The sequence below is a fragment of the Myxine glutinosa genome, unplaced genomic scaffold, assembly GCF_964187855.1.
Source record: "Myxine glutinosa unplaced genomic scaffold, kmMyxGlut1.1 SCAFFOLD_473, whole genome shotgun sequence".
NCBI classification, from domain to species: domain Eukaryota; kingdom Metazoa; phylum Chordata; class Myxini; order Myxiniformes; family Myxinidae; genus Myxine; species Myxine glutinosa.
In genome coordinates this window covers 122,916-150,863 of record NW_027616570.1, presented here as the reverse complement: position 1 = coordinate 150,863, position 27,948 = coordinate 122,916, and the positions used below count along the sequence as shown (strand labels likewise).

The 27,948-nt window shown below is 46.0% G+C and overlaps 1 protein-coding gene across 1 annotated transcript in view; it reads right to left on the bottom strand.

The window, feature by feature from the left end:
- Positions 1–27,948, bottom strand: part of LOC137435439 (alanine aminotransferase 2-like) — a 125,491-nt gene that overhangs the window by 42,251 nt on the left and 55,292 nt on the right. The window contains exons 4-8 of the mRNA XM_078768789.1: positions 19,934–20,042; positions 3,305–3,438; positions 3,059–3,172; positions 2,534–2,663; positions 249–328 (exon numbers count right to left, since the gene is read on the bottom strand). Coding sequence (XP_078624915.1) covers positions 249–328; positions 2,534–2,663; positions 3,059–3,172; positions 3,305–3,438; positions 19,934–20,042 — 567 coding nt within the window. The remainder of the gene's footprint in view (positions 1–248; positions 329–2,533; positions 2,664–3,058; positions 3,173–3,304; positions 3,439–19,933; positions 20,043–27,948) is intronic.

The window sequence follows — 27,948 nt, the reverse complement described above, 5'->3', positions numbered from 1 at the left end:
AATAAAAGGCATTTTGCTCTGAAAAGTGACACAGAATTTCCCATGATGGTAAGTATACTCTTATCAACTTTTAGTTTGATAAATCCATTATTTGGTGGTAGAACTCATGCAGCAAAGTGGTGGAAAGGCTTAAAGGAATTTAAATTGAGCATATTTATAGAATAAAACGACATCCCCATTGATTCAAGATTAGAACATCATCACATCACAGACAGACAGACATTAATTCCCACTAATAACACACACACCTCATCTGCCATCAAGTAAAGGTTTTCCTCTGCAGCAAATCTGATCACGTCCTCAATGCATTGTCTGCTCTGAACCTGGCCTGCAGTATCAAATATGGTGGGGGCAGGGGGCGAATAAATAGCCGTGCAGTGACAACAGCAAAATTGCAAAACACCAAAATGAAAAGCCGTAGACCAAAGATAATGGCAATCTGAAGGGCAATCTTTGCATCAAATTAAACAAAAGAGAGGCAGCCAATGGCAATATCACACACAAAAATTTGCACGTCAAGCAAGATAGGTAATCTGCTGTGGCAGGTTTGCAATTTGCAAGGGCTGTCACGAATGCTGAATCAAGAAAAGAAAGGAGGGAGCCAGGGTTGTGAGGAGGAAGGGTGGGAGGGGATTTTACATACATTATTATACCTTCATTGAATGAAATGAATGAATGATCGTTTTAAGGCCATTTTTCCCGCTAGAGCGGGGGTTAGCCTTGCGGGCCCCATGACAATCATGGTTCCCTGTTTGAGGCAATGTTTTTATGGCCAGATGCCCTTCCTGACACCCAACCCTTGGTCGCCTCTTACGATGCGCACTGCGCAGGGATACGGTGTACCTATTCTAAACCGGGGTACACACCGTGATCATTCATCCCAGCAAGCTGGTACTCAATTTGCCAACCTCGGAAGGATGACAGGCTGAGTCAACTCCCCTGGCGTTAATTCAGCGATCGACCGGGATTCGAACCCAGGATCCTCGGATCCTAAGCCGGCACCCTAACCGCTAAGCCAACACCAGGGATAAATAAAATAAATAAATTGTATAAATAAATTTAATGTCCCCCAAATATTCCTACAGGTCGCACAAGATCTGCCAGCCACCCTCTGATGCTTAAACTGCCGAAATCTCGGCTCTCTGCTCACCTTCACTCTTTCATTCCTCTTTTCTCCCGCCTCTGGAACAAACTCCCACACTCACTTCAATCACACTCCTCCCTCCAGGTCTTTAAAACAGCTGTTCACCACCATCTCTTATCTTCCCCCATCCAAAACCTTGATCTTCTCTACCCCCGCTAATTCACCCCAGATCCACCTTGTTTGAAATTCCAACTTCTTTCCTGGAAGTCCTGGCAGTGTCCATATGTTTTATACCTCTCCCACCCTCCCCCCCCCTTCCCATGCCTCCTCCCCAAAGCCCTCTCCCTCCCACAGTTCTCTCGATGTCTCCATGTCTCTCAGTCCCTGCTCTCAAATGTTGTGTTTGTGTCCTTCCCCCTCTCTCCCCATCTTGTCTACCGCTCCCGATGTTATTTGTTTTATGTGTCTGTTTGTCTTTCTGTGTGATTAATGCTCGCTCTTTCACGAGCCTCGATCTTGTATACAAAAAAAAAAAAAAAAAGTGTTTAATTAGGATCTCAACAGGGATGTCCAATCATTTGTTACACGTGTATGGTGCTCAGGGCCACACATTTTCAACATGTTTTTAGATGTGTAATGTGATTCGGTGTGTCATTATCAAATCATAAGAGTTAACTGTTGTGTTGTGTAAATAAACCGACCTCAATAAGACTTTAATTCACTCAATCATTACAATACTTGAAAGACAAACACAAGCAATCCTGATAAAATTGCAAATGGCACATCAACTCTAACGATTTCAAAATGACACACGGAATCACATTACATTCACAATGAATTTCATCACATGAGGTGCGATCCTCTCACCCCCTCTGCTATATTTTTTTCACCATCCTTAATCTCCTTCAGTATAACAAGATTCCTATTATCATATTACAACTTTAGAAACCTTTAACATGCATTTTGAGCAATTTTCAAAAATACATTTTGCACCCCATAATGAAAAGATAAATTGGTGCTCATTTATATATTTTGTACGCAAGTTTTGGGGTGGCAGGGGAGTATTTAACCTTCCCTTAGCCCCTTACCTAGATTGCCTTTATACCTTGATTGGGGCGATTTCCATTAAAACAAATCAATTGAGAAATTTTTAAGCTTGGAAGATAAGGCATTCAATGACGTGAGAAGAGGATGTAGTGGTAGGAGGACAGAGAAGAGTCATCATTAAGAATAGTAGAGTATATAGAGAAGACATATAGAAGAGTCAAAAATTGCCATCTTTGCACGTACAAAAGGTACATTTAAAACACGTTGCATCATCTGATATCGTGAGTTCATCATTGACTTCAGATTCTCATGATCAAAGGTGAAACAAATTTTGAGAGGAAAAAAAAGTCCTACGATGACTGCAGCAGATTTGGCAGATTTAAGGTAATCTATTTAGAGCACCTGTGGGGTTGCCTGGGTTGATGACACACAAGACTTTAGGCGAGCAGTGCTTCCGCGCTTCCAGCAATGCCCGTCGAAGCTCGACTACATCCATCGCCCAGCATTTCTCCTCATCCAGGTAATAATTCACCTGCAAGCAAATGCTGCAATTACTGCATATGACCAGCAATGAGCTCTTGATCAGTGACTTTTCAAAAAAAAAAATAAACAGCAGCTGTTGAGCCTCTTATCTAAACGCCACTCATCTTGCCTTGTTTCCATGAGCTTACCATTGTGAAAGACTTTTCGGTGTAGTTTCACCTTCTCTCAAGAAACGGTGGCCAAATAATGCAGACACAGTCATTTAGGGTTGCTGTTCAAATCTGACAGGCTTTCATCATACTTGTTTCTGCCAGTAACTACTTTCCTAACAGTGAGAGCTGTGCACCACATGCTATTAGAATATACACAGCCCTCACCCTACTCATCATCAACTAATCTGCATCATTCAATTACTCTACCAAATCAAAAGGAAGTTCAAGTGACCTGGACAGCTGCAAGGTCAGCAAGTAAGGCAGAGTAGAGGGGATACTGTGGGATTGGAATCATCACACCTGTTCGCTCAGATCCACTCCCTGAAATGAGCAGTTTCAGCATTAACTGAGGAGGAACAGGCAGAAACACAAAAGTGCGATATATTAAATCTTGGCCCATGACAAACTCCAATCACATCCTGAAGAGACTTTTCCAAGCAACAATTAATACTCCTGCTGTGGACTATGTTTTACTCACCGAAATGCCATCGTTTGCTCCTGCCGTCAGAAAGATGTTGGCAGGGTCTGATGGTATTCCGCCATCACGTCGCTCAATGTACTTGGCGACGTCAATGCGAATGCTCTCATTGCCCTGGCTAGTGCTGTAGGCTCCTGCCAACCGTGCATGCATCACAGTCAGAACAAACGAATGTTTTGTATTCACCAGCAAGTTCATAACTAATTCAGGCCTAACTTGTACCATGTTGACCCACCAGAATGATGCACTAGTCGATTCTGAACCAAGCATAGTCGCTCCTCCAAACCTGCCATACCATTCTGGTTTACGTTTTTGCCAATATCAAGTATCTAGTTTGAACAATTCTGATCCTGCAATAGTTCAGAACTGTCGAATGGACACAAGATGTAAGTGAGTTTGCACCACTTTTTATCTGCTGGTATAATTAAGCAAGACTCCATGTTTCTGTAAGAGGGTGTCCCGTCAGCCATCCTGGCTGTAGTGTAGTAAAACGCTGTCTAAGCACCAACGGTAAAACGCTGCCCACGCACCCAGGGTAAAATGCTGCCCACATACCCAACCAAGTATCCGATGTCTAAAATTTACACCGGATGTTAATGGATCATCACATTTTGATCACTTGGAAGACATTTAAAGCAAAATGTTGTGGCTTATATTTCACTCCGATACGTCGTGTTTTGCAACTGCACATGTTGCAATTTACCAAACAAGTGATATTTATCAGGAAAACACCAGCTTTTAAAAAGTTATATCCTTATATTTTTCTAAGATAAATTCCAGTTATTCTGGGGATCTTATTTTATAGGATAGCCTAGAGGTGTGCACACTCACTTCTGGTCTGTCTCATTCTAATCTCCACCGATCTAAAAAAAACAAAAAAAACAAAAAACTTATCCTGGCATTTCACAGGTTGGTTGAGGCATCAATGTGTGTGCCGTCCCTCGATTGGAGGTTAAATCATAATCTGGTGGCATTAGTTGATGGACGTTAAAGAGGAGAGCTATCGCAAGCACCCTGGTTACATTCCAAATTCCTGCACACTCAGTCGATTATCCTGTGTCGGAGTAGCGACTCGTACAGGATTGTAAAACCTTAGCCAGGAAACTGCTCTGGCAACACCGACACTGCTACATGCTACGTGCTACATGCTACGTGCTACATGCAGAGCCATATAATAGCAGAGTTTGGCGAACTTAACTATAAGCGCCATGTTGTCACCCAACTGTTCACACGTGTGTAGAGTTAATTACATATTATTGGCAGATACCGTTAATACCTTTAGACCTTTTAGATCCCTTAGACCTTTACAGCTCCAAGCTTTACAGCTCCAGCTCCTCTGCTCCAATCGGCTCATCTGATCATGTGCTTGTTAAAGTGGACATCTCTCTGACCATTCTCAGGGAGCCTCCTCAGCACCGACGAGTCTGGCATTTCACTCAGGCCAACTGGCATGGTCTTCAAGCAGCCATCAATCATCTGGACTGGTCTCCCATCTCTACCGCCTCTGACATCAACTCATCCTGGGAATTCTTCCAAAGTAAATTGCTCTCTCTCATGCACAGATTTATCCCATCTCGTCTTCAGTTGTCATACCCTTCCTCCCGTCCATGGTACACAGAATCTTGTGGTGAGGCTGTTGCCCAGAAACAACTTGCCTTCGTCTCCTGGAAAGCAAATCCAACGGAAGGAAATCTCATTTCCTTTCACAAAGCCCGAAACAAGTGTGTGTCCACCCTCAGGAGAGCCAGGAAACAATATCTCTCCGTTCTCAAGACCAAACTCTCCTATCTGTCTCCCTCTTCCAAATCCTGGTGGCGTCTGGTCAAATCTGTTTCTGGTGTTTGTTCCCCCTCCATTCCCTCCCTCACCTCAAATGGCTACACAGCTGACTCCGCACATGAAAAAGCTCAATGCCTCAACTCTGTGTTTGCCTCTAAATCTTGTAGTAATGTTACAATCCCCGAGATCCGCGATCGCCATTTTCTCCAACCCTACTTATTTGCCGGATTACGTATGCTCGGGGGGTTCCCCAAGAAAGCACGTTTCTCATGGGCTAATGAAGGGGGATTCCCCTCGACTTCCAGCTGATGACGTAGAGGAAATTCCATTCTATCGCCTCCATTTTTAATTTTTCATGTCCGGCGAGTCTTCACATTTTGCTAAGGATTTTAAAATTGCCCGGATTTCAACCACTTACCAGTTATACTTCTGGACTATTGACACTAATCAAAGTAAGTTGACATTTTAAATCATATTTTATCTGCCGAATGACAAAATTTTATCACCATTGTATGTTGTGATTGTATGTTGTATCACCATTGTCGGCTACCCCCGCTCTAGCAGGGAAAATGGCCTTTAAATGCATGTTGTTGTTTGTATTGTATGTTGTGAACGCTACTTATATCGACCGGAATGTACCCATATGTCGTCGGCAAACCATCATCAATACAGACCCTGGCATTCTGCGTGTCGATACACGATTGCCCATTTCCACACAGGCATCGGCAATGACACTACGTATAACTTCCGGCTGTCGTATAACTTCCGGCTACGTATAACTACGGCTATGTATAACTTCCGGCTATATTTAAACTTACCCAAGAGTGCTATGGATTAAAATTTCCATTCATTATTATACTCTTGGAACAGGGTATATTCTTTCCTGGATTTATTGAGTTTGGACCTGGTGTAAATTGATCGGATAAGTTCGGCCAGCCTCCAATAACGCACTCTACAGGTAATAGTCTTGACATTTTTCTGAAATGAATAAGTTTTATTTAATTCCAGCTAGAACAAGAGCACCAATGGTGCTGTAGCTCAATTGTAGCTCACATCCAACCAACTAATGTGAACTCAAGTAACCATGACCTGAGAATGACGTTGACTTTGCTTTTCCGAGCTCCATGACAATTGAGCTTCAGCACAATTGATGCTCTTGTTCAACTAATTATTAAATAATTAATTGAATCAAGTCACTTAATTAGAAATTTGATTGGTGTACTCCATGCAGAATACTCAAATCTATTTGTGTTGAAAATTTCATTCAATTATCTTCAGTATGAAGGGAGAAAATCAAATTTTTCCGGTTTACAGATCACAGCTTTTGTTTTACATAATGCACTACACAATACATCAAAGCTCCACACGGCTCAAATGAATTGGAGATCTCGGAGACGGTGGGAGGGATTTTTGAATCTCCACACGGTCTTCACGTTTTTCGAAGTTAAGTCTGTTCACAATTGTATTTTGTCGAAACTGTATTTATCTTTTGGTGTGTGAAGTTATTGTGTGCAACTTTGGTTGTTTCTCGGTGTTTATCTTTCATAAATTGATCGTCTGTTTGCCGTGTCGCGAGCAAGGCCTTTGGCTTTGCCGCGAACGATTTGAAATCGAAGTTAAGTGATTGTGCCCATTTGTATTTTCGTTAAAACTGTATTTATTTATGGTGTTGTACGTATATTGTGTCCCGACGAAGATTTTTCGGTGCAAATCTTTCATACCTGTATTGAAAATCGTGTTAATTCGTGTCGTGTCTTGAGGCCTTGTACAGTGTACACTGTACAACCTTGAGGCTTTGTTTTTCTCTCAGCGGTCCGTCGTTTGTGATCCAATAACTTTCGTTCTCTGTATTCCCAGTATTTTCACCCATAGCCTACTTCCTTGTGTAAATCTCAACTAAAAAAAAACAAAAAAAAAAAAAAAAAACATTTCCTTCTCTGTTCTCATTCGTTTATTCATTCTTATTCGTTCGTTCGTTCTTCGACCACGTGTTTCTCCCCCATTTCCCCAGATAGTTTTCACTGTTATTAACCTTCAATGTTTACACTTTCCCCTCAAGTTATGTATTCCGTCATATTTTATAACACCCTTTTCTTCTTCTTTAAAAGGCTGCTTTCGACTTGCTCACCAAATCAATTCATCCCCAAAAAAATATCCATCTCCTAGAGTGCCTTTTTTCTACATTCTCTAAACTCTCCTGCACTCCATCCTCCATCCAGCGTCCTTAAACGTATTTTTAACTCGAAGGTCACAAGAAACTCATTTTGCAATAAATGTTCGTTTCCCATAAATCGTACACTTTCTAAAATCCAATCTCACCCCTCCCCTACAAATCTTCCACATAACCCCTCCCCTCCAAATCTTCCCCATCACCCCTCCCCTCCAAATCTTCCCCATCACCCATCCATTTCAAATCTCCCCCCTTGCCCCCTCCCTCCTAAACTACCCCCTCACCCCTCCCCGCCAAGACGCCCCTCGCCCCCCCCCTCCTAGACTCCTCCCTCACCCCTCCCCTCCAAATCTCCCCCATATCCCATCCCTTTCAAATCCCTCCCCTTGTCCCTTCCCTCCCAAACTCCCCCCTCACCCCTCCCCTTCAAATCTCCCCACCCTCATTGCTTCTCAATTTCCCCCCTCTCACTCCCCCTCCTCAAAGCGTCCTCCCCGCTTCTTCCCCCTTCCAACTCTCACCTCCATCTCCCCCAACCTTCTGCCTCGCTCTTCCCCCTCCTCAAATAACACCTCATTGTGCCTCACCCAATCACCATCAAACCTTTTGTCCGCACCATCCTTCCCTTTCTCCGAGCTATTCTGAAATCTCTGACACACCTTCAACAGCTCTCCCTACCTCTTCCACCTCTTCCACATCTTACCCTACCCCTCCTCCCCCCTGTTCTGTATCTGATGCTCCCCCTTCCTCTTCATTAACGGTATGGACCTCAAACATCCGGGGCCTTCGTTCAAACTTAACTGATCTCTCCATACAGGTTGCTTCTGTCAAACCAGACGTGATCTGCTTAACAGAAACTTTCCTCCTTTATGATGTCTCTGATTCCTTAGTATCTCTCCCGGGCTACTCCCTCCTCCGGTATGATAGACCTGAGCCTCGTCCTGGAGGCGGGGTTGCTATCTTTATCAAAAACTCTCTTCCTCACTCGCCCTGCACTGCACTCTCTCCACCTCACCCCCAGGGATACCTCTGGCTACGGCTTCCCCTTCGCTCCCACCTCTTGTTCATATGTGTGTTGTACCGTCCACCAAACAGTGATGACTCCATCTACATCTCGCTGTCTGATAATATGGACCAACTTCTATCGACGCATCCCAACTCTCTCTTCCTCATATGTGGTGATTTCAACTGTCATCATGCCAGTTGGCTGGGTGTGGGTACCTCTCTCACCAGCCATGGCTCCTCAGCAAAGGACTTCTGCGACTCACTGGGACTGACACAATCTGTCAATTTCCCGACCCGGATCTCAGTCAACGGAACATCTTCTCTTCTGGACTTGGTTATGACTAACTTCCCTGAAAATGTCTGCTGCTCTTCTTCTGCTCCAATCGGACCATCTGATCATGTCCTTGTTAAAGTGGACATCTCTCTGACCATCCTCAGGGAGCCTGCTCAGCGTCGACGAGTCTGGCATTTCACTCAGGCCAACTGGCACGGTCTTCAAGCAGCCATCAATCATCTGGACTGGTCTCCCATCTCTACCACCTCTGACATCAACTCATCCTGGGAATTCTTCCAAAGTAAATTGCTCTCTCTCATGCACAGATTTATCCCATCTCGTCTTCAGTTGTCATACCCTTCCTCCCGTCCATGGTACACGGATTCTTGTGGTGAGGCTGTTGCCCAGAAACAACTTGCCTTCGTCTCCTGGAAAGCAAATCCAACGGAAGGAAATCTCATTTCCTTTCACAAAGCCCGAAACAAGTGTGTGTCCACCCTCAGGAGAGCCAGGAAACAATATCTCTCCGTTCTCAAGACCGAACTCTCTTATCTGTCTCCCTCTTCCAAATCCTGGTGGCGTCTGGTCAAATCCGTTTCTGGTGTTTGTTTCCCCCTCCATCCCCTCCCTTACCTCAAACGGCTACACAGCTGACTCCGCACGTGAAAAAGCTGAATGCCTCAACTCTGTGTTTGCCTCTAAATCTTGTGTCCCAAACCCATCCCTCTCTGTACCCACCATACCCAGTCGTACCCTGCTGCTCCTGGACTCCGTGTCCTTTCCTCCTGACAAGGTGGAAAAGTTTCTGTCAACCCTCGACTCTGATTCTGCAACTGGACCCGACGGCATCAGCCCACGGGTCCTAAAATCCTGCTCTGCCGCTCTATCTCACCCTCTCTCTGTTCTCTTCACCCTCTCTTTTGCTCAAGGTCAACTGCCATCTGCTTGGAAATCAGCCAACATCACCGCTTTGCACAAAAAAGGTGCAAAAACAGATCCTAGCAACTACAGACCAATCAGCCTTCTCCTAATTATCAGCAAAGTCATGGAATCCATCATTGCTTCGGATATGAAATCTTTCCTCTTCTCCAATGGCTTGATCTCTGATCATCAATTTGGTTTCAGACCAGGTCACTCAACTCTGGACATGCTGCTTCTGCTGTCTCAACAATGGATGGAGGTCCTCAATGCCAAACAGGAAATTAGAGCTGTCTCCCTCGACATATCACGTGCCTTCGACACGGTCTGGCACCCCGCTCTGCTCACCAAACTCTCCTCCTTTGGTATCCATGGAAATCTCCACGCATGGCTGGCGGACTTCCTCTCTAGTCGTCGTCAACGTGTGGCCCTGAATGGGTTTCTCTCATCTCCTCTTCCTGTTCAGGCTGGAGTTCCCCAAGGCAGTGTTCTGGGCCCCGTGCTTTTTCTGGTCTTCATCAATGATCTCTCTGACTCTCTTGAAAATCCTCTCTATCTCTTTGCTGATGACTCCACTCTCTGCCGCTCCATTCCTCTTCCCTCAGATCGGCAGTCTGCAGCCTCCTCACTCTCTGAAGACTTGGACAAAATCACAGACTGGTCAAACAAGTGGAACATGTCTTTCAATCCTGACAAATCTCACACTCTTACTATGTCTCTCCGAAAAGATCGACTGGACAACCCTCCCATCTACTTTCTCAACAATCCTCTCCAAGAAGTTCTGTCGCTCAAGCTTTTGGGTCTCACTATCTGCCATGATCTTTCTTGGGAAAACCACATTTCCAAGCTGGCCTCCAAAGCCAGTCGCCGACTGGGCATCCTCCGTCGTGCGAAGTCCTTCCTCGGCACACCTGAGCTCCTCACCACATACAAGGCTTTCATCCGCAGCTCAATGGAATACTGTTCTCCCCTATGGGCCGGTGCTCCTGCCTCACACCTAGCTCGGCTTCACGCTGTTGAAACCTAAGCTTTCAGAATTATTGGAATCTCCCGCGATGAAGCTATCTCTGAGGGCCTTTCACTCACTCACCGCAGACAGGTAGGTGGTCTTTCTGTCTTCTACCGACTCCTCTCCGGCCTTGCACCCCCAGCTCTCTCTGTGCTCTGTCCCCCAAATATTCCTACAGGTCGCACAAGATCTGCCAGCAACCCTCTAATGGTTAAACTGCCGAAATCTCGGCTCTCTGCTCACCTTCACTCTTTCATTCCTCTTTTCTCCCGCCTCTGGAACAAACTGCCTCACTCCCTTCAATCCCACTCCTCCCTCCAGGTTTTTAAAACAGCTGTTCACCACCATCTCTTATCTTCCCCCATCCAAAACCTTGATCTTTTCTACCCCCGCTAATTCACCCCAGATCCACCTTGTTTGAAATTCCAACTTCTTTCCTGGAAGTCCTGGCAGTGTCCATATGTTTTATACCTCTCCCACCGCCCCCTTCCCATGCTCCCCCTCCCCAAAGCCCTCGCCCTCTCTCAGATCTCTCGATGTCTCCATGTCTCTCGGTCCCTGCTCTCAAATGTTGTGTTTGTGTCCTTCCCCCTCTCTCCCCATCTTGTCTACCGCTCCCGATGTTATATGTTTTATGTGTCGGTTTGTCTTTCTGTGTGATTAATGTTCGCTCTTTCACGAGCCTCGATGTTGTATACAAAAAAAAACAAAAAAAAAAACAAAGCGTCCGAATATTCCAAAGGTTAATTGCCCATAACGTCCTTAAATATTAAGGTACAGACATGATTTTGGTATCAAAATGTTTCTTTCATCAAGCTCTATCAGAAAATGCAGGTAAACTAAGCAAATTCTGCATTTGAAAATTTTTGTAACATACCAAAATCTTGTGTCCCAAACCCATCCCTCTCTGTACCCACCGGACCCAGTCGTACCCAGCTGCTCCTGGACTCTGTGTCCTTTCCTCCTGACAAGGTGGAAAAGTTTCTGTCAACCCTCGACTCTGATTCTGCAACTGGACCTGACGGCATCAGCCCACGGGTCCTAAAATCCTGTTCTTCGGCTCTTTCGCTCCCTCTCTCTGTTCTCTTCACCCTCTCTTTTGCTCAAGGTCATCTGCCATCTGCTTGAAAATCAGCCAATATCACTGCTTTGCACAAAAAAGGTGCAAAAACAGATCCTAGCAACTACAGACCAATCAGCCTTCTCCCAATTATCAGCAAAGTCATGGAATCCATCATTGCTTTGGATATGAAATCTTTCCTCTTCTCCAATGGCTTGATCTCTGATCATCAATTTGGTTTCAGACCTGGACACTCTGCTCTGGACGTGCTTCTTCTGCTGTCTCAACAATGGATGGAGGTCCTCAATGCCAAACAGGAAATTAGAGCTGTCTCCCTTGACATATCACGTGCCTTCGATACCGTTTGGCACCCCGCTCTGCTCACCAAACTCTCCTCCTTTGGTATCCATGGAAATCTCCACGCATGGCTGGTGCACTTCCTCTCTAGTCGTAGTCAACGTGTGGCCCTGAATGGGTTTCTCTCATCTCCTCTTCCTGTTCAAGCTGGAGTTCCCCAAGGCAGTGTTCTGGGCCCTGTGCTTTTTCTGGTCTTCATCAATGATCTCTCCGACTCTCTTGAAAATCCTCTCTATCTTTTTGCTGATGACTCCACTCTCTGCCGCTCCATTCCTCATCCCTCAGATCGGCAGTCTGCAGCCTCCTCGCTCTCTGCAGACCTGGACAAAATCACAGACTGGGCAAACAAGTGGAACATGTCTTTCAATCTTGACAAATTTCACACTCTTACGATGTCTCTCCGAAAAGACCGACTGGACAACCCTCCCATCCACTTTCTGAATAATCCTCTCCAAGAAGTTCTGTCACTCAAGCTTTTGGGTCTCACTATCTGCCATGATCTTTCCTGGGAAAACCACATTTCAAATCTGGCCTCCAAAGCCAGTCGCCGAATGGGCATCCTCCGTCGTGCGAAGTCCTTCCATGGCACACCTGAGCTCCTCACCACATATAAGGCTTTCATCCGCAGCTCAATGGAATACTGTTCCCCCCTCTGGGCTGGTGCTCCTGCCTCACACCTAGCTCGTCTTCACGCTGTTGAAACCAAAGCGTTCAGAATCATTGGAATCTCCCGCGATGAAGCTACCTCCGTGGGCCTTTCACTTACTCACCGCAGGCAGGTTGATGGTCTTTCTGTCTTCTACCGACTCCTCTCCGGCCTTGCTCCTCCAGCTCTCTCTGGGCTCTGTCCCCCAAATATTCCTGCAGGTCGCACAAGATCTGCCTGCAACCCTCTTATGGTGAAACTGCCAAAATCAAGACTCTCTGCTCACCGTCACTCCTCCATTCCTCTTTTCTCCCGCCTCTGGATCAAACTCCCTCACTCTCTTCAATCCCACTCCTCCCTCCAGTTCTTTAAAACAGCTGTTCACCACCATCTCTTATCTTCCCCCATCCAAAACCTTGATCTTTTCTACCCCCGCTAATTTCACCCCAAATCCACTTTTTTGAAATACCAACTTCTTTCCTGGAAGTCGTTGGTGTACTTGTGTTTACACTTCTCCCACCTCCCCCCCCCCCCCCTTCCCATGCCGCCTTCCCCCAATCCCTCTCCCTCCCACATATTCCCGATGTCCCTGCTCTCAATTGTTGTGTTTATGTGCTTCCCCTTCTCTCCCCATCTTGTCTACCACTCCCGTTTTTATATACTTTGTTTGTTTGTCTCTTTGATTTGTTTTTGTGATAAATGTTAGCTCTTTCACGAGCCTCGATTCTGCATATTAAAAACAAAAACAAACAAAACAAAAAAACAGAGTTTTTACTTCAGACCCTCAGACCCGAAGCATCTTCAACCCCTTAAGACCCTGAAGACACTTTAGATCCTCAAGACCCTTAAGACAAGTTAAACCCTCAAGTTAAGCCTTCCTTGTCAATTCCTGTTCTGCCAAGCTCTTCTTTGAATCTTCCTGCTCATATATCATTCTCACATTTGTCGAGTACATCTTGCACTCCTTGTGTTATGGAGTCCTCTACAATCGCCTGGTCTCGGTAACCTCCGAAACCCGAGAGGAACCCCGGCAGAAAAATATATTACCCTGTGTTGCAAATCAATAGTAAAACCACACCAATGATTTATAAATGAACAAACTTGTATTATAAATCACACACAGGTAATACGGTACAGCAAATGGCCATTGAGAGTGCACTCTATATATATCTTATATAAAGTCAAGTGACTCACTGCTCTGCCAGAAAATGATCGGACAGACGGACACTCAATGTCTCTATGACGAAATCCGGTCGAAGCCCGAATCTTGCTCTCCAGTCGATATCCGAAGCGTGTACAGTGGGCAAGGGTGCTCTTCCCGCCAAACTGTACAACGTGGCCTCCAGAGGCGCACCTTCACCACTCCCTCAGCAAACCGCAACGTAATTGGAGACAAAGCAGTCACACCCACTCATCCCCGACAGACGTGGGATGTTGGGGGTGAAGATGGCACGAAGCAAACGTTCACCCGTGTCCGAAGCACGGGGTTCAAAATGGCTGACGGCTCTGGCTTGAGCCGATTGCGACGAGGCAAGGATTCGTCGGAATCTCAGCGCCCCAAATCTGTCTTCGCAGATTTCTCCACTCCAGCGAATATTCGTATCGCCGGATGTCCCTTCCAGGAACTCAAAATCCCCTCGCGGCTGTCGGTAAACCTGGCTCATTACGGAGCGCTGACGTCACCGTCTTCTCCGACTTTGCGCGTGCTGCTTCTTCCTCTTCACCTCATTGTCTTCTCCTTCGGTTTCCTGTTTCACTTACAGTTATCCTTTTTAACTTTTGATAACCGTTCGTGAATAATAAACCTTGTGAAACTAATAATAATACATAATATCAGAAACATGTCCAGTGGGTGAAAACCACAATAACGGAAGTCACGAACCCGTAACACTTGTCAGAGTACATCTTGCAATGTTGTGTCAAGTAAGTACATCTTGCACTCCTTTCTACCCCCATGAATTCACCCCAAATCCACCTCCTTCAAATTTCCTGTTTTTTTTTCTTGAAAGTCCATGTAGTATCCATCTTGTTTATCCTGTGTACCCTGCCCCAGCCCTCTCCCTTCCACAGATCTGCCGATGTCCCTGTTCTCGACTGTTATGCTTCCCCCTCTCTCCCACTCTTGTTTCCCGCTCCCTTTATTGTATGTTCTATGTGTTAACTCTTACACGAGCCTCGACTTAGTATGCAAAAACACAAGAACCCGTTTAAAGTAACGATGAGGTTTCTGTCACAACCATGATCAGCCATGGTAACGAGGGTTATGGGAGAATGCAAGGGTGTTTATGCACACATACATACAGTCACGTGAAAAAGTAAGTACACCCCATGTAAAGTTTTGACTTTTTCAACATATTTCAACATACAGGTTTTTTTTTTTGGTATTTTTTGGATACAAGATCGAGGCTCGTGAAAGAGCGAACATTAATCACACAGAAAGACAAACCGACACATAAAACATATAACATGGGGAGTGGTAGACAAGATGGGGCGAGAGGGGGAGGAACACAAACACAACATCAGAGAGCAGGGACATCGAGAGATCTGTGGGAGGGAGAGGGCTTTGGGGGGGGGGCATGGGAAGGGGGGGTGGGAGAGGTATAAAACACATGGACACTGCCGGGACTTCCAGGAAAGAAGTTGGAATTTCAAACAAGGTGGATCTGGGGTGAATTAGTGGGGGTAGAAAAGATCAAGGTTTTGGATGGGGAAAGATAAGAGATGGTGGTGAACAGCTGTTTTAAATACCTGGAGGGAGGAGTGGGATTGAAGGCTGTGTGGGAGTTTGTTCCAGAGGCGGGAGAAAAGAGGAATGAAAGAGTGAAGGTGAGCAGAGAGCCGAGAATTTGGCAGTTTAACCATCAGAGGGTTGCTGGCAGATCTTGTGCGACCTGCAGGAATATTTGGGGGACAAAGCACAGAGAGAGAGAGCTGGGGGAGCAAGGCCGGAGAGGTGTCGGTAGAAGACAGAAAGACCACCTACCTGTCTGTGGTGAGTGAGTGAAAGGCCCTCGGAGATAGCTTCGTCACTGGAGATTCCAACGATTCTGAAAGCTTTGGTTTCAACTGCATGAAGCCGAGCTAGGTGTGAGGCAGGAGCACCGGCCGATAGGGGAGAACAGTATTCCATTGAGCTGCGGATGAAAGCCTTGTATGTGGTGAGGAGCTCAGGTGTGCCGAGGAAGGACTTCGCATGATGGAGGATGCCCAGTCGGCGACTGGCTTTGGAGGCCAGCTTGGAAATGTGGTCTTCCCAAGAAAGATCATGGCAGATAGTGAGACCCAAAAGCTTGAGTGACAGAACTTCTTGGAGAGGATTGTTGAGAAAGTAGATGGGAGGGTTGTCCAGTCGATCTTTTCGGAGAGACATAGTAAGAGTGTGAGATCTGTCAGGAGCCCTCTCCTTTGTCAGGAGCCCTCTATTTGATCTTCATTTCAACAATATTGACAGATAAAGGTGATACAATATAACAAATATCATGAAACATTTACATTTTATCGTCCATTGTATAATTTAAATAAACATAAATGCAAATTTTGCATGTGGAAAAAGTAAGTACACCCCTACATTTATCACTACTTCAAATACCTAAAATTAGAATCAGGTGCACCAGCTCAGGTGCAAATGATTAGAACATCGTTAGAGGATCTTGGAGGAACCTGTCTTATTTAAAGCTCAGACATTTAGTTTGGATTGCTCTTTGTTGTTGAAATGTGTGTCGTCACCATGCCTAGATCAAAAGAGCTCTCTGAGGACTTCAGAAAGAAGGTTATAGATGCCTACGAGTCTGGGAAGGGATTAAAAAAGATCTCCAAACAATTGGAAATCAATCATTCAACTGTCGGGAAGATCATCTACAAGTGGAGAAGATTCCAAACAACTGCCAACTTGTTCAGGCCAGGCCGCCCCAGCAAGTTCAGCCCGAGAGCAGACCGCAAGATGCTGAAAGAAGTCTCGAAGAACCCCAGAATGTCATCACGGGACCTACAGGTAGCTCTTGCCACTGTTGATGTCAAAGTGCATGAGTCTACCATTAGAAAGAGGCTGCACAAATTTGATCTAAGTGGGAGGTGTGCCAGGAGGAAACCTTTGCTGTCCAGAAAGAACATCAGGGCAAGACTAAAGTTTGCCAATGAACACCGAGGCAAAGACCGGCACTTCTGGAACAATGTGCTCTGGACAGATGAGTCAAAGGTAGAGCTATTTGGCCACAGTACCAGAAGACATGTTTGGCGAAAACCAAAGGCAGCATTTGACCACAAGAACCTGATACCAACTGTAAAGCATGGTGGTGGAAATATTATGGTTTGGGGCAGCTTTGCTGCATCAGGGCCTGAGCAGCTCACCATCATAGAATCCACTATGAATTTTTCATTGTACCAGAGGGTGCTTGAGGATAATGTGAGGCCATCTGTCGGAAAGTTGAAGCTCAACCGAAGGTGGACCTTGCAACATGCCAATGACCCTAAACATACCAGTAAATCCACCAAGGAATGGCTGAAAAGAAAGAAATGGAGGGTTCTGGAATGGCCAAGTCAAAGCCCGGATCTAAATCCCATCGAGATGTTGTGGGGGGATTTGAAACGAGCTGTGCATGCAAGAAACCCCTCAAACATCGCACAGCTGAAAGAATTCTGCATGGAGGAGTGGAAAAAATATTTCTCCCAGTCGATGTCAGAGACGGGTAGACAGTTATAAGAAACGCCTACTGGAGGTTGTTTCTGCCAAAGGGGGCAATCCCACCTATTAGAGCCAAGGGTGTACTTACTTTTTCCACATGCGAAATTTGCATTTATGTTTATTTAAATTATACAATGGACTACAAAATGTAAATGTTTTATGATATTTGTTATATTATATCACCTTTATCTATCAATATTGTTGAAATGAAGATCAAATAGCTGTATGTTGAAATATGTTGAAAAAGTCAAAACTTTACATGGGGTGTACTTACTTTTTCAAGTGACTGTATGCAAGTTGAGTCACCCAATAAAAATTGGCTTATTTAAACTTTCGTAAAACCTGAAGAAGATTGTTGTTTATAGCTCCAACAACAAAAAAAATACTCTGGAGTGTAACACTCCAATGATGGACCAAATCCTTGTTTAGGATTGCAGGACCGAGTGACCACTCATTAAGCTCAGTGTAGTCCTGCAGAGACTGAGGCCACGGTGCATATACATTTCCATTCTGCACACGAAAAATAAGTATTTAAATGCAATTGGTTTGATTCCCTATAAAGTATTAACCTGTGAATGTGGAGGCACTGATGGAAAGGGGACGGTGAAGACTGAAGAGGCACCTGATGTATGACGCTCGATCACCCAAAGCACCATTATTTCACATTTTACATCAATTTTATTAAGAATTGAAGCTTTTTATCAAGGCGTTGACATTCTGCATATTAAAATAATGTCCTGCAACAAAATTTCGGAGAAATTGGCCCAAGGGGTGGAAATGAAGAAGGAACAAAGAAACAAACTCGCATGCATACACACATTGCCTTCAGAAAGTATTCACACCCCTTCACCTTTTCACATTTTGTTTTGTTAGTCTGAATTAAAAATGCATTAAATTGAGATTTTTTTGTCACTGATCCACACAAAAAACCCCAAAATGTCAAAGTGGAATTTTTATTTTAGAGGTTTTTACAAAATAATTAAAAATGAAAAGCTGAAATGACTTGAGTGAATAAGTATTCAACCCCTTGCTATAATACTCAAAATTGAGCTCAGGTGCATCCATTTTCCTTTGATCATCCTTGAGATGTCTCTATAACTTGATTGGAGTCCACCAATTTAATTGATTGGACATGATTTAGAAATAAACACACCTTTCTATATAAGGTCCCACAGTTGACAGTGCATGTCAGAGCAGAAACTCAACCTGAAGCTCAAAAAACTGTCGGTAGAATGCCGAGATAGAATTGGGGGGGAGGCATAGATCTTGGGAAGGGTATAAAACAATTTCTAGTGTTGAAAGTTCACAAGAGCACAATGAGCTCCATCATTAGGAAATGAAGAGAAAATGGAAATACCGAGACTCTTCCTGGAGCTGGCGTCCGACCAAACTGAGCAACCGGGCAAGAAGGACCTTGGGAGGTGACCAAGAACCCAATGACCACTGACAGAACTACAGAGTTCCTTGGCTGAGATGGGAGAACCTGCCGGTAGGACAACAGTCTCTGCAGCATTTCACAAATCTAGGATTTATGGGAGAGTGGCCAGACGGAAGCCACTCCTGAGAAAAGGCACATGACAGCAGTTTGCAAAAACACGCGTGAAAGACTCAGAGCATGAGGCAAAATATTCCATGGTCTGATGAGAGGAAAATTGAACTCTGGCCTGAATGCAAAGCACGACGTCTGGCGAAACCGAGCACAGTTCATCACCCATCTAACACCACCACTACCATGAAGCATGGTGATGGCAGCTTGATACTATGGGGATGCTTTTCAGCATCAGGCACAAGGAGACTTGCAAGGATAGAGGGAAAATGAAAGCAGCCAAATGCAGGCAACTCCTTGAGGAGAACCTGATTCATAGTGTAAATGACCATAGACTGCGACAAAGATTTACGTTCCAACAAGACAATGACCCCAAGCATACAACTAAAGCAACACTGGAATGGTTTCAGAACAAGAACGTGAAAGTCCTCGGGAGGCCCGGCCAAAGCCCAGACTTGAATCGCATTGAGAATCTGTGGAAAAACTTGAATATTGCTGTTCACTGACGCTTCTCATCCAATTTGACAGAACTTAAGAAAATCTGCAAGAAATAAATGGAGAAACTCCCCAAATCCAGATATGCAGAGCTGATACAGACATACCCAAGAAGACTTGAAGCTGGAATCGCTGCCAAAGGTGCTTCTTCGAAGTATTGACTCAGGTGGTTTAATACTTATGTAAATTTGATATTTCTGTATTTCATTTTTAATTATTTTGTAAAACATTTCTATAAAAAAAATTCCACTTTGATATTATGGGGTATTTCCATACACATACATATACTGTACATACATACAATACACACATACATGCATCATTGGTCAGTTTGCTTCATTCAACACAACCTCTGCCTTGGAAACGTTTCAAAATATCCACCCAACTGACAACCATATATTCCAAAACAACATGTTTTCAGCACAAGAGGCAATTTTTTTTCCAATGCAATCACATTCGGCTTTAAACAAGGGTTCAGGCATAACTCGGTCTGGAGTGCTTCTTTCCTGCAGCAAAACACCATCTAGGTTGAGTTGTGCCAACTTCATAATAACTGTTATCAAAGCTTGTAGTACTAAGGAGACAACTTTTAAGACACAGTAATCAGCCTCGCTATAATATGTAGATTGTAGAGCAACAATTTTACAAGTTGTGTACTTTCTGGGGACTGTGTGGCTGTTGCATCATACCCAGGCTTCTTCCTCCACATGCATCCAATATTTTCCGGACTCTGCGTTTTACATCTTCCGGGAAGACATCTTGGTTGATGAGTTCGGGGAAGGTGCAGAGAGCAACGACCTGCAGTTTCAGAAAAAATATTTTTTTTTTAAAAGGTATAAACAAGTCAAGATAGCTGGAGGGAGAGAAAAGATAATTACTTAACACCATTTTGCCTTTGATTTGAGTTATAGTTCTTTACTGCTGCTGTTGCTGCTGCTACTACTTTAATAGCAACGATTATTCCCAACTATTTGTGGGGTCAGCAAGGAAAGTTTTTTTTTTTTAAGCTCAACTCATTCCATAAGGCTCACAACCAGTGTGTGTATTCATCCTGAGGCCAGCCAGAAAAATATTCTTACAAAAAACGCTCTAACCAATCTACTTCCTTGAAACCATGGTAGCACCTTGTCAAGTCGGTGTCTGGTGTATTCTCCCCCTCCACCCTGTCCCTTACTTCAAACGGCATTACTGCCGACTCTGCTCGAGATAAGTGTTACGGGGTCCCCCCCTTACCTCTGGTCTCGGTGGACCTCCGAACCCCGAGAGGGTCCCCGGCAGAAAGATGTGTTATCCTTGGTTGAAATCCAGCAAATAATGAAACCCTCAATAGAACCAGCAAATGAAAGTCAAATCAATAACGCAACCACACCAGGTTATAAACCAACAATAATATATTATAAATCACACACAAAGAGCCATACAACAATGGGGGCAATCACCCCTACTTTCAAATCTTAAGAGGATATCCTTGTCAAGCCCCTTAACCCCACTCTCTCGGCACCTCCCCCAATGTCTCTGCACCCCTCCAAGGCGAAGTCCCAATGTCTCTGTGCGCTCCCGCGATCGGGGAGTCAAGGCCCGAAGGTCAATTGAGGCGTAGGCGAGCGAGACGACCCCAAGGTCACGTGCTCAGCACCCAGCACCCAGCACCACAGCGGTGGAAAGGAACCTCACAAAGACGCGCTCCGACGTACACATTGAGTCGTCAATCCGCGAGCCTCCGTATAATTCTCACGTGCCCCTTTCTGGCACAGCCGTCCCCGGAAACCCCCCCCTCCCCCCCCCCCCCCCCCCCCCCCGGGGAATAATGCCCAGCCGACACGACAAAAAACCTGTTCACTGCCGGTTGCTCGCGTGGCGAAGATGGCGGACGGCTTTCACTCCAACCCGGGCTTTGAGGCCCGGACCCTCCGGAACCTCAATGAGAATACCCGACGACACGGGCTCCACGCACTCCGGCGATATTTCTTATCGCCCGAACTTCCCTTCAAGGACGCAAAGTTCACTCGCACGGTACGTCGAACGCTCGGGCCGGAGCTTCAACAACAACGTCTGTTTCACGATCTCCTCGCCTCTCTCTTCCTCTTTGCTCCACCTCTTCCGGTCACGATCCGGATTTCCGGCCACCTTTTACCAGGAGCGCTTTTAAATCTTTTAACTACCACAACCCTTTCCCTCAAGTCACAATAAGCATAATATCTAGAACCAACAATGATAACAACAACCATAACGAGGGCCGAATCCATAACACTTCCCCCCCTCAAGAAAGAAAGTTTGAACACCGCGAAAACTTTCTTTGTCGGCAAATTCTTGAAACCAACACAAGTAACCAATGTTTCCCCAAAAATAAAACAACCAAAATTTTACACAATCCCCAGAGCTTTCCAAAGTTAATTCCCTCTGGACCAAGCGTCAACAACGACATTGTCCCTGCCCCTCTGATTTTACTTCTAGTTTCTCTTGCATGAAGGTTAAGGGGTTGTGATCAAAAACCCAAAGGCCAGCAAATCTATAGCACTTTCCCCGGGAGGCCGAGCTGAAAGCCAGGTTCCATGGTGGTTGGATGGTGAGGCCTGGAAGTATTCACTACATGGACGCCTTTAGGAACGTGGAGTTCACGGTTAGTCCGTGCAGGGAAGTTCACTACCTGGACGCCTTTAGGAACGTGGTGTTCACGGTTAGTCCGTGTAGGAATCCTGGCTCGGCGGCTCCGCAGCATTCAGTGCTTCAACTTTTCCGGACTCCTAATAATTACGGTGGGACCACTTGTCACAGTAGTCACCTGACTGGCGGTCTCCTTCTCGGCCACTGCTCTGATAATCCTTCCTTCGGGAGCGGTCATAACTCTGGAAGCCTCCATAATAATATCGCTTGCGGCCACCACCCCTACTACTCCGTGGTCCTCCTCTGTAGCCCCCTCGACCCCTAGGAAATGCCTTCCCTACTGTGATGGTCCGACCCTCCAACTCCTTGCTATTCAGATCCTTTTCTGCCTCTCTGGCGTCCATTGAGTTTTCAAACGTGACAAAGCCAAACCCTCTTGACTTTCGTGTCTCCCTGTCTTTTATCAGCAGCACTTCCAAAAGTGGTCCATAGTTGCTGAAGGCAGACTCCAAAACATCTTCCTGTGTTTTGAAGTTCAGTCCACCTACAAATAACTTGCTAAACTTGTCGCCATCCCTAACTGGTGTGGTGTTATTTTCCCTACTGGGCTTTTTAACAACCATCGGGTTACCATAAACTTGACCACCGGCCAAATCATTCCCGATAACAACCGATACTCCCTCTACAGGAAGCGTGGCTTGTAAACCGACGGTGACCGGTCCTAACACCAAATCGGACTCCAAATGAATGACATGCAGTGGAGCACTCACACAGCCACCAATCCCATGTAAACGAACACTATCCCCAGTTGCCATCTCCTCGGACCATGGCAAGATGCCTTCAAGCATTAAAGATTGATGTGCTCCTGTGTCCCTCAATATCCTAACCGGTCTCCGGTTAGTTGAGGCTCCATCCAGTGACACAAACCGGTCTCCGGTTAGTTGAGGCTCCATCCAGTGACACAAACCCCTCGGAAATAAATGGTTGGTAACCCTTTTGAGGGCGATTTCTCACAATGGCCATCGCATTTGGAGTCGTACTAGTCGAACTTCGCTCCTGATTTTCCTTTCCCAGAGCATAACAGTTGGACATCCAGTGTCCAGGTTTATGGCAAAAAGTGTAAGTAGGCCCGGAGGAGAACCTCGTGGTCTGCCAAAGCATGGGGGCGGCGGTCTGCCTCGAGTCCCCCGGACGATAGGTCTGTCTTGGAACCGCAGTCTTCTGATTTCTAGAAGTCGTGGTGTCAAAGTGGACCTCATTTTCATCCCGAGGCCGCCCCCATGGATTTTCATTCTCCGCCTCTGATATACCATAGCTCCCCTGGCTAGGTCTGGGCGAGAAGTTCGGTTTGTGGAACCCCATCCTGTGTGTTAAGGCATAGTCATCTGCCATGGTGGCTGCCTCATACAGCTTTGGTTCCTTCCTTTCCTCCAGATGAACTTTAATGTCCTCGTGGACACACTGTTGGAATTCCTCCACCAGGATCAATTGTCGCAATAGTTCGAAGTCTTTCCCAACTCCTTTTGAATCACACCACCTATCAAACATGGTTTCCTTCACTCCTTTTGAATCACACCACCTATCAAACATGGTTTCCTTCACTCTGGCAAATTCCACATGGGTCTCACTCTCCCTCCTCCTGGCATTCCGGAATTTTTGCCGGTAAGCTTCCGGGACCAATTCATAAGCTTTGAGAATGTGTTTCTTCAATACCTCGTAATCTGCACATTGGTCAATCGGTAAAGCCGAATAAATCTCTTGAGCTTTACCCACCAGAACACTTTGCACTAGTATGGACCAGTACTCCTCAGGCCAGTTTAACTGTCGAGCCACTTTCTCAAAGTGTAAAAAAAACTTGGCTACCTCCTTTTCATTGAAGGGTGGGACCAGCCTCACATGTCTGCCAACATCCCAGGTGTTCTGACTAGGTGTCTAACCAGTCAGCAGGGATGGTACCTCTCTCCGTTCTCTCATTAACTCCAGCTCCTCGACTTTAATTTCCTGCTGACGCACCAATTCACGGTCCTTTAACTCCCTTTCGGCTCTTCTCTCCTCTGCTTCGAGTTTTCTTGCAGCTCTCCTTTCCTCTGCTTTTTTGTCTTCTAACCTTTCCTGGAGTTCTCTTTCCTGTACTTTTAACCTTTCCTGGAGTTCTCTTTCCACTCTCCTTTCCTCTGCTTTTTTGTCTTCTAACCTTTCCTGGAGTTCTCTTTCCTGTACTTTTAACCTTTCCTGGAGTTCTCGTTCCTGTGCTTTTTCCCTTTCCTGGCTCTGTAATTGCATCTCCAGTTTCCGGAGCTCCCCATTTTCTTGCTCTTCTGGTAACCAATCCCAGGCTACCTTTTCCCATGCTTCTAATCCCACCATAGATTGTATCACCAATGTCTGCAACTCTGCCTTCTTCATATTAGTTCGGACCTCCAAGTTAAAATGTTTGGCCAATTTCCAGAGGTCCGATTTTACTAACGCTCTGAACTGTGCTTCACTAAGGGTCACTGTAAACTTCTCTGCGTCAAACTCCATAGTGACTACTGGTAACACCTGTTAACCTTCACACAAGGGGAAAAAATTTTAACAAAAAAAAAAAAATTTTTTTTTGTTTGTTTTTGGAATAAAATTTGGGAATGTTGGAAAAAGTTCCAAATTTGGGAATTCTGGGAATGTTAGGGAATTCTTTCCCGGACTAAATTTAGGAATTTTTATATCCCGGACGCAGACCCAATTGCGAGCCCACGAATATCAATTGGACGAGCCCCCAATTTCTGTTACGGGTCCCCCCCTTACCTCTGGTCTCGGTGGACTTCCGAACCCCGAGAGGGTCCCCGGCAGAAAGATGTGTTATCCTTGGTTGAAATCCAGCAAATAATGAAACCCTCAATGGAACAAGCAAATGAAACAGTCAAATCAATAACGCAACCACACCAGGTTATAAACCAACAATAATATATTATAAATCACACACAAAGAGCCATACAACAATAGGGGCAATCACCCCTACTTTCAAATCTTACGAGGATATCCTTGTCAAGCCCCTTAACCCCACTCTCTCGGCACCTCCCCCAAGATTTGTGCACCCCTCCAAGGCGAAGACCCAATGTCTCTGTGCGCTCCCGCGATCGGGGAGTCAAGGCCCGAAGGTCAATTGAGGTGGAGGCGAGTGAGACGACCCCGAGGTCACGTGCTCAGCACCCAGCACCACAGCGGGGGAAAGGAACCTCACAAAGACGCGCTCCGACGTACACGTTGAGGTTCAATCCGCGAGCCTCCGTATAATTCTCACGTACCCCTCCCTTTCTGGCACAGCCGTCCCCGGCAAACCCCGCCCCCCCCCCCCCCCCCCCCGACACGCCAAAAAACCTGTTCACTGCCGGTTGCTCGCGTGGCGAAGATGGCGGACGGCTTTCACTCCAACCCGAGCTTTGAGGCCCGGATCCTCCGGAACCTCAATGAGAATACCCGACGACACAGGCTCCACGCACTCTGGCGATATTTCTTATCGCCCGAACTTCCCTTCAAGGACGCAAAGATCACTCGCACGGTACGTCGAACGCTCGGGCCGGAGCTTCAACAACAACGTCCGTTTCACGATCTCCTCGCCTCTCTCTTCCTCTTTGCTCCACCTCTTCCGGTCACGATCCGGATTTCCGGCCACCTTTTACCAGGAGCACTTTTAAATATTTTAACCACCACAATCCTTTCCCTTAAGTCACAATAAGCATAATATCTAGAACCAACAATGATAACAACAACCATAACGAGGGCCGAATCCGTAGCAATAAGGCCCAATGTGTAAACTCCGTCTCTGCCTCCAAATCTCGTGTCCCCAACCCATCACATTGTGTCTCCATCATACCCCAATATACCCACGGTCTCCTGGAATTTGTGTCCTCACCCGAGAAGGTAGACAATATTCCATCCTGCCGAGACATTGCTTCGGCGACAGCTCCAGATGACATCAGTGTCCATGTTCTTAAATCCTGCTCTGCTGTTCTTGCTTCCCCTCTATCTCTATATTCAGTCTGTCCCTTCTCATTTTGCCACCTCCCCCTTGAATGGAAGTCAACAATCATCATTGCCATCCACAAATGGGGTGCAAAATCTGACACTACCAACTATAAACCAGAGAGATTGCTCACAATTGCAAGCGAAGTAAAGGAATCCATCATTGCTTCTGATCTCTCTATCCTGTTCTCAAACAACCCGATTCCAATATTACTCCCTCTGCTCTCAGTCCACTGACCCTCCATATCCACTCCAGGATGCCCACGTTCTTCCAGTCTCAAAATCCCAATTGAACTTCCAAACTTCAGGCGGTCTGCACACCTCACCTCTTAGTTCTCAATTATATTATCTAAAGAACGACCTTTCCGAGGTTGTTCTATGGTGCTCTTCCCTCCAAGGCTTCAACAAGCAGTGCACTGCCACATCTTATCCCCAATTTGGCCCAATGATATAATTATTTCTCTCATTAACGTTTCCTAACCCAACCATCTCATTTGCTCGTTTCAGTGTTTCCTCCCCTTCACTTATCCAAAGGTGAACGGAGGTTGTTGTTTTTTTTTGTTTGTTTTTTTTGTATACTGAATCGAGGCTCCTAAAGAGTTAACATTTATCTCACAAACAAATCAACCAGACAAACAAAACATATAAAAAGAGGGAGCGGAAGACAAGATGGGGAGAGATGGGGAAGCACACAAACACAACATCCGAGAGCAGGGAGGTGCGTGGAAGGGAGAGGGCCCGGGGGGAGGAGGCGTGGGAAGGGGGGGGGGGGGAGGGAGTACAAAACACAAGAACACCAAGGACTTCCAGGACAGAAGTTGGTATTTCAAAAAAGTGGAATTGGGGTGAAATTAGCAGGGGTAGAAAAGATCAAGGTTTTGGATGGGGGAAGATAAGAGATGGTGGTGAACAGCTGTTTTAAAGACCTGGAGGGTGGAGTGGGATTGAAGAGAGTGAGGGAGTTTGTTCCAGAGGCGGGAGAAAAGAGGAATGAAGGAGTGAAGGTGAGCAGAGAGTCTTGATTTTGGCAGTTTAACCATAAGAGGGTTGCAGGCAGATCTTGTGCGACCTGTAGGAATATTTGCGGGACAGAGCCCAGAGAGAGCTGGGGGGGCAAGGCCAGAGAGGAGTCGGTAGCAGACGGAAAGACCACCAAACCTGCCTGCGGTGAGTGAGTGAGAGGCCCTTGGAGTTAGCTTCATCGCGTGAGATTCCAATGATTCTGAATGCTTTGGTTTCAACAGCGTGAAGACGAGCTAGGTGTGAGGCAGGGGCACCAGCCCAGAGGGGAGAGCAGTATTCCATTGAGCTGCGGATGAAAGCCTTGTATGTGGTGAGGAGCTCAGGTGTGCCAAGGAAGGACTTCGCACGACGGAGGATGCCCAGTCGGCGACTGGCTTTGGAGGCCAGATTTGAAATGTGGTTTTCCCAGGAAAGATCATGGCAGATAGTGAGACCCAAAAGCTTGAGTGACAGAACTTCTTGGAGAGGATTATTCAGAAAGTGGATGGGAGGGTTGTCCAGTCGGTCTTTTCGGAGAGACATCGTAAGAGTGTGAGATTTGTCAGGATTGAAAGACATGTTCCACTTGTTTGCCCAGTCTGTGATTTTGTCCAGGTCTGCAGAGAGTGAAGAGGCTGCAGACTGCCGATCTGAGGGATGAAGAATGGAGCGACAGAGAGTCGAGTCATCAGCAAAGAGATAGAGAGGATTTTCAAGAGAGTCAGAGAGATCATTGATGAAGACCAGAAAAAGCACAGGGCCCAGAACACTGCCTTGGGGAACTCCAGCCTGAACAGGTAGAGGAGATGAGAGAAGCCCATTCAGGGCCACACGTTGACTACGACTAGAGAGGAAGTCCGCCAGCCATGCGTGGAGATTTCAATGGATACCAAAAGAGGAGGGTTTGGTGAGCAGAGCGGGGTGCCAGACCGTATCGAAGGCACGTGAAATGTCAAGGGAGACTGCTCTAATTTCCTGTTTGGCATTGAGGACCTCCATCCATTGTTGAGAAAGCAGAAGCAACATGTCCAGAGTGGAGTGTCCAGGTCTGAAACCAAATTGATGATCAGAGATCAAGCCATTGGAGAAGAGGAAA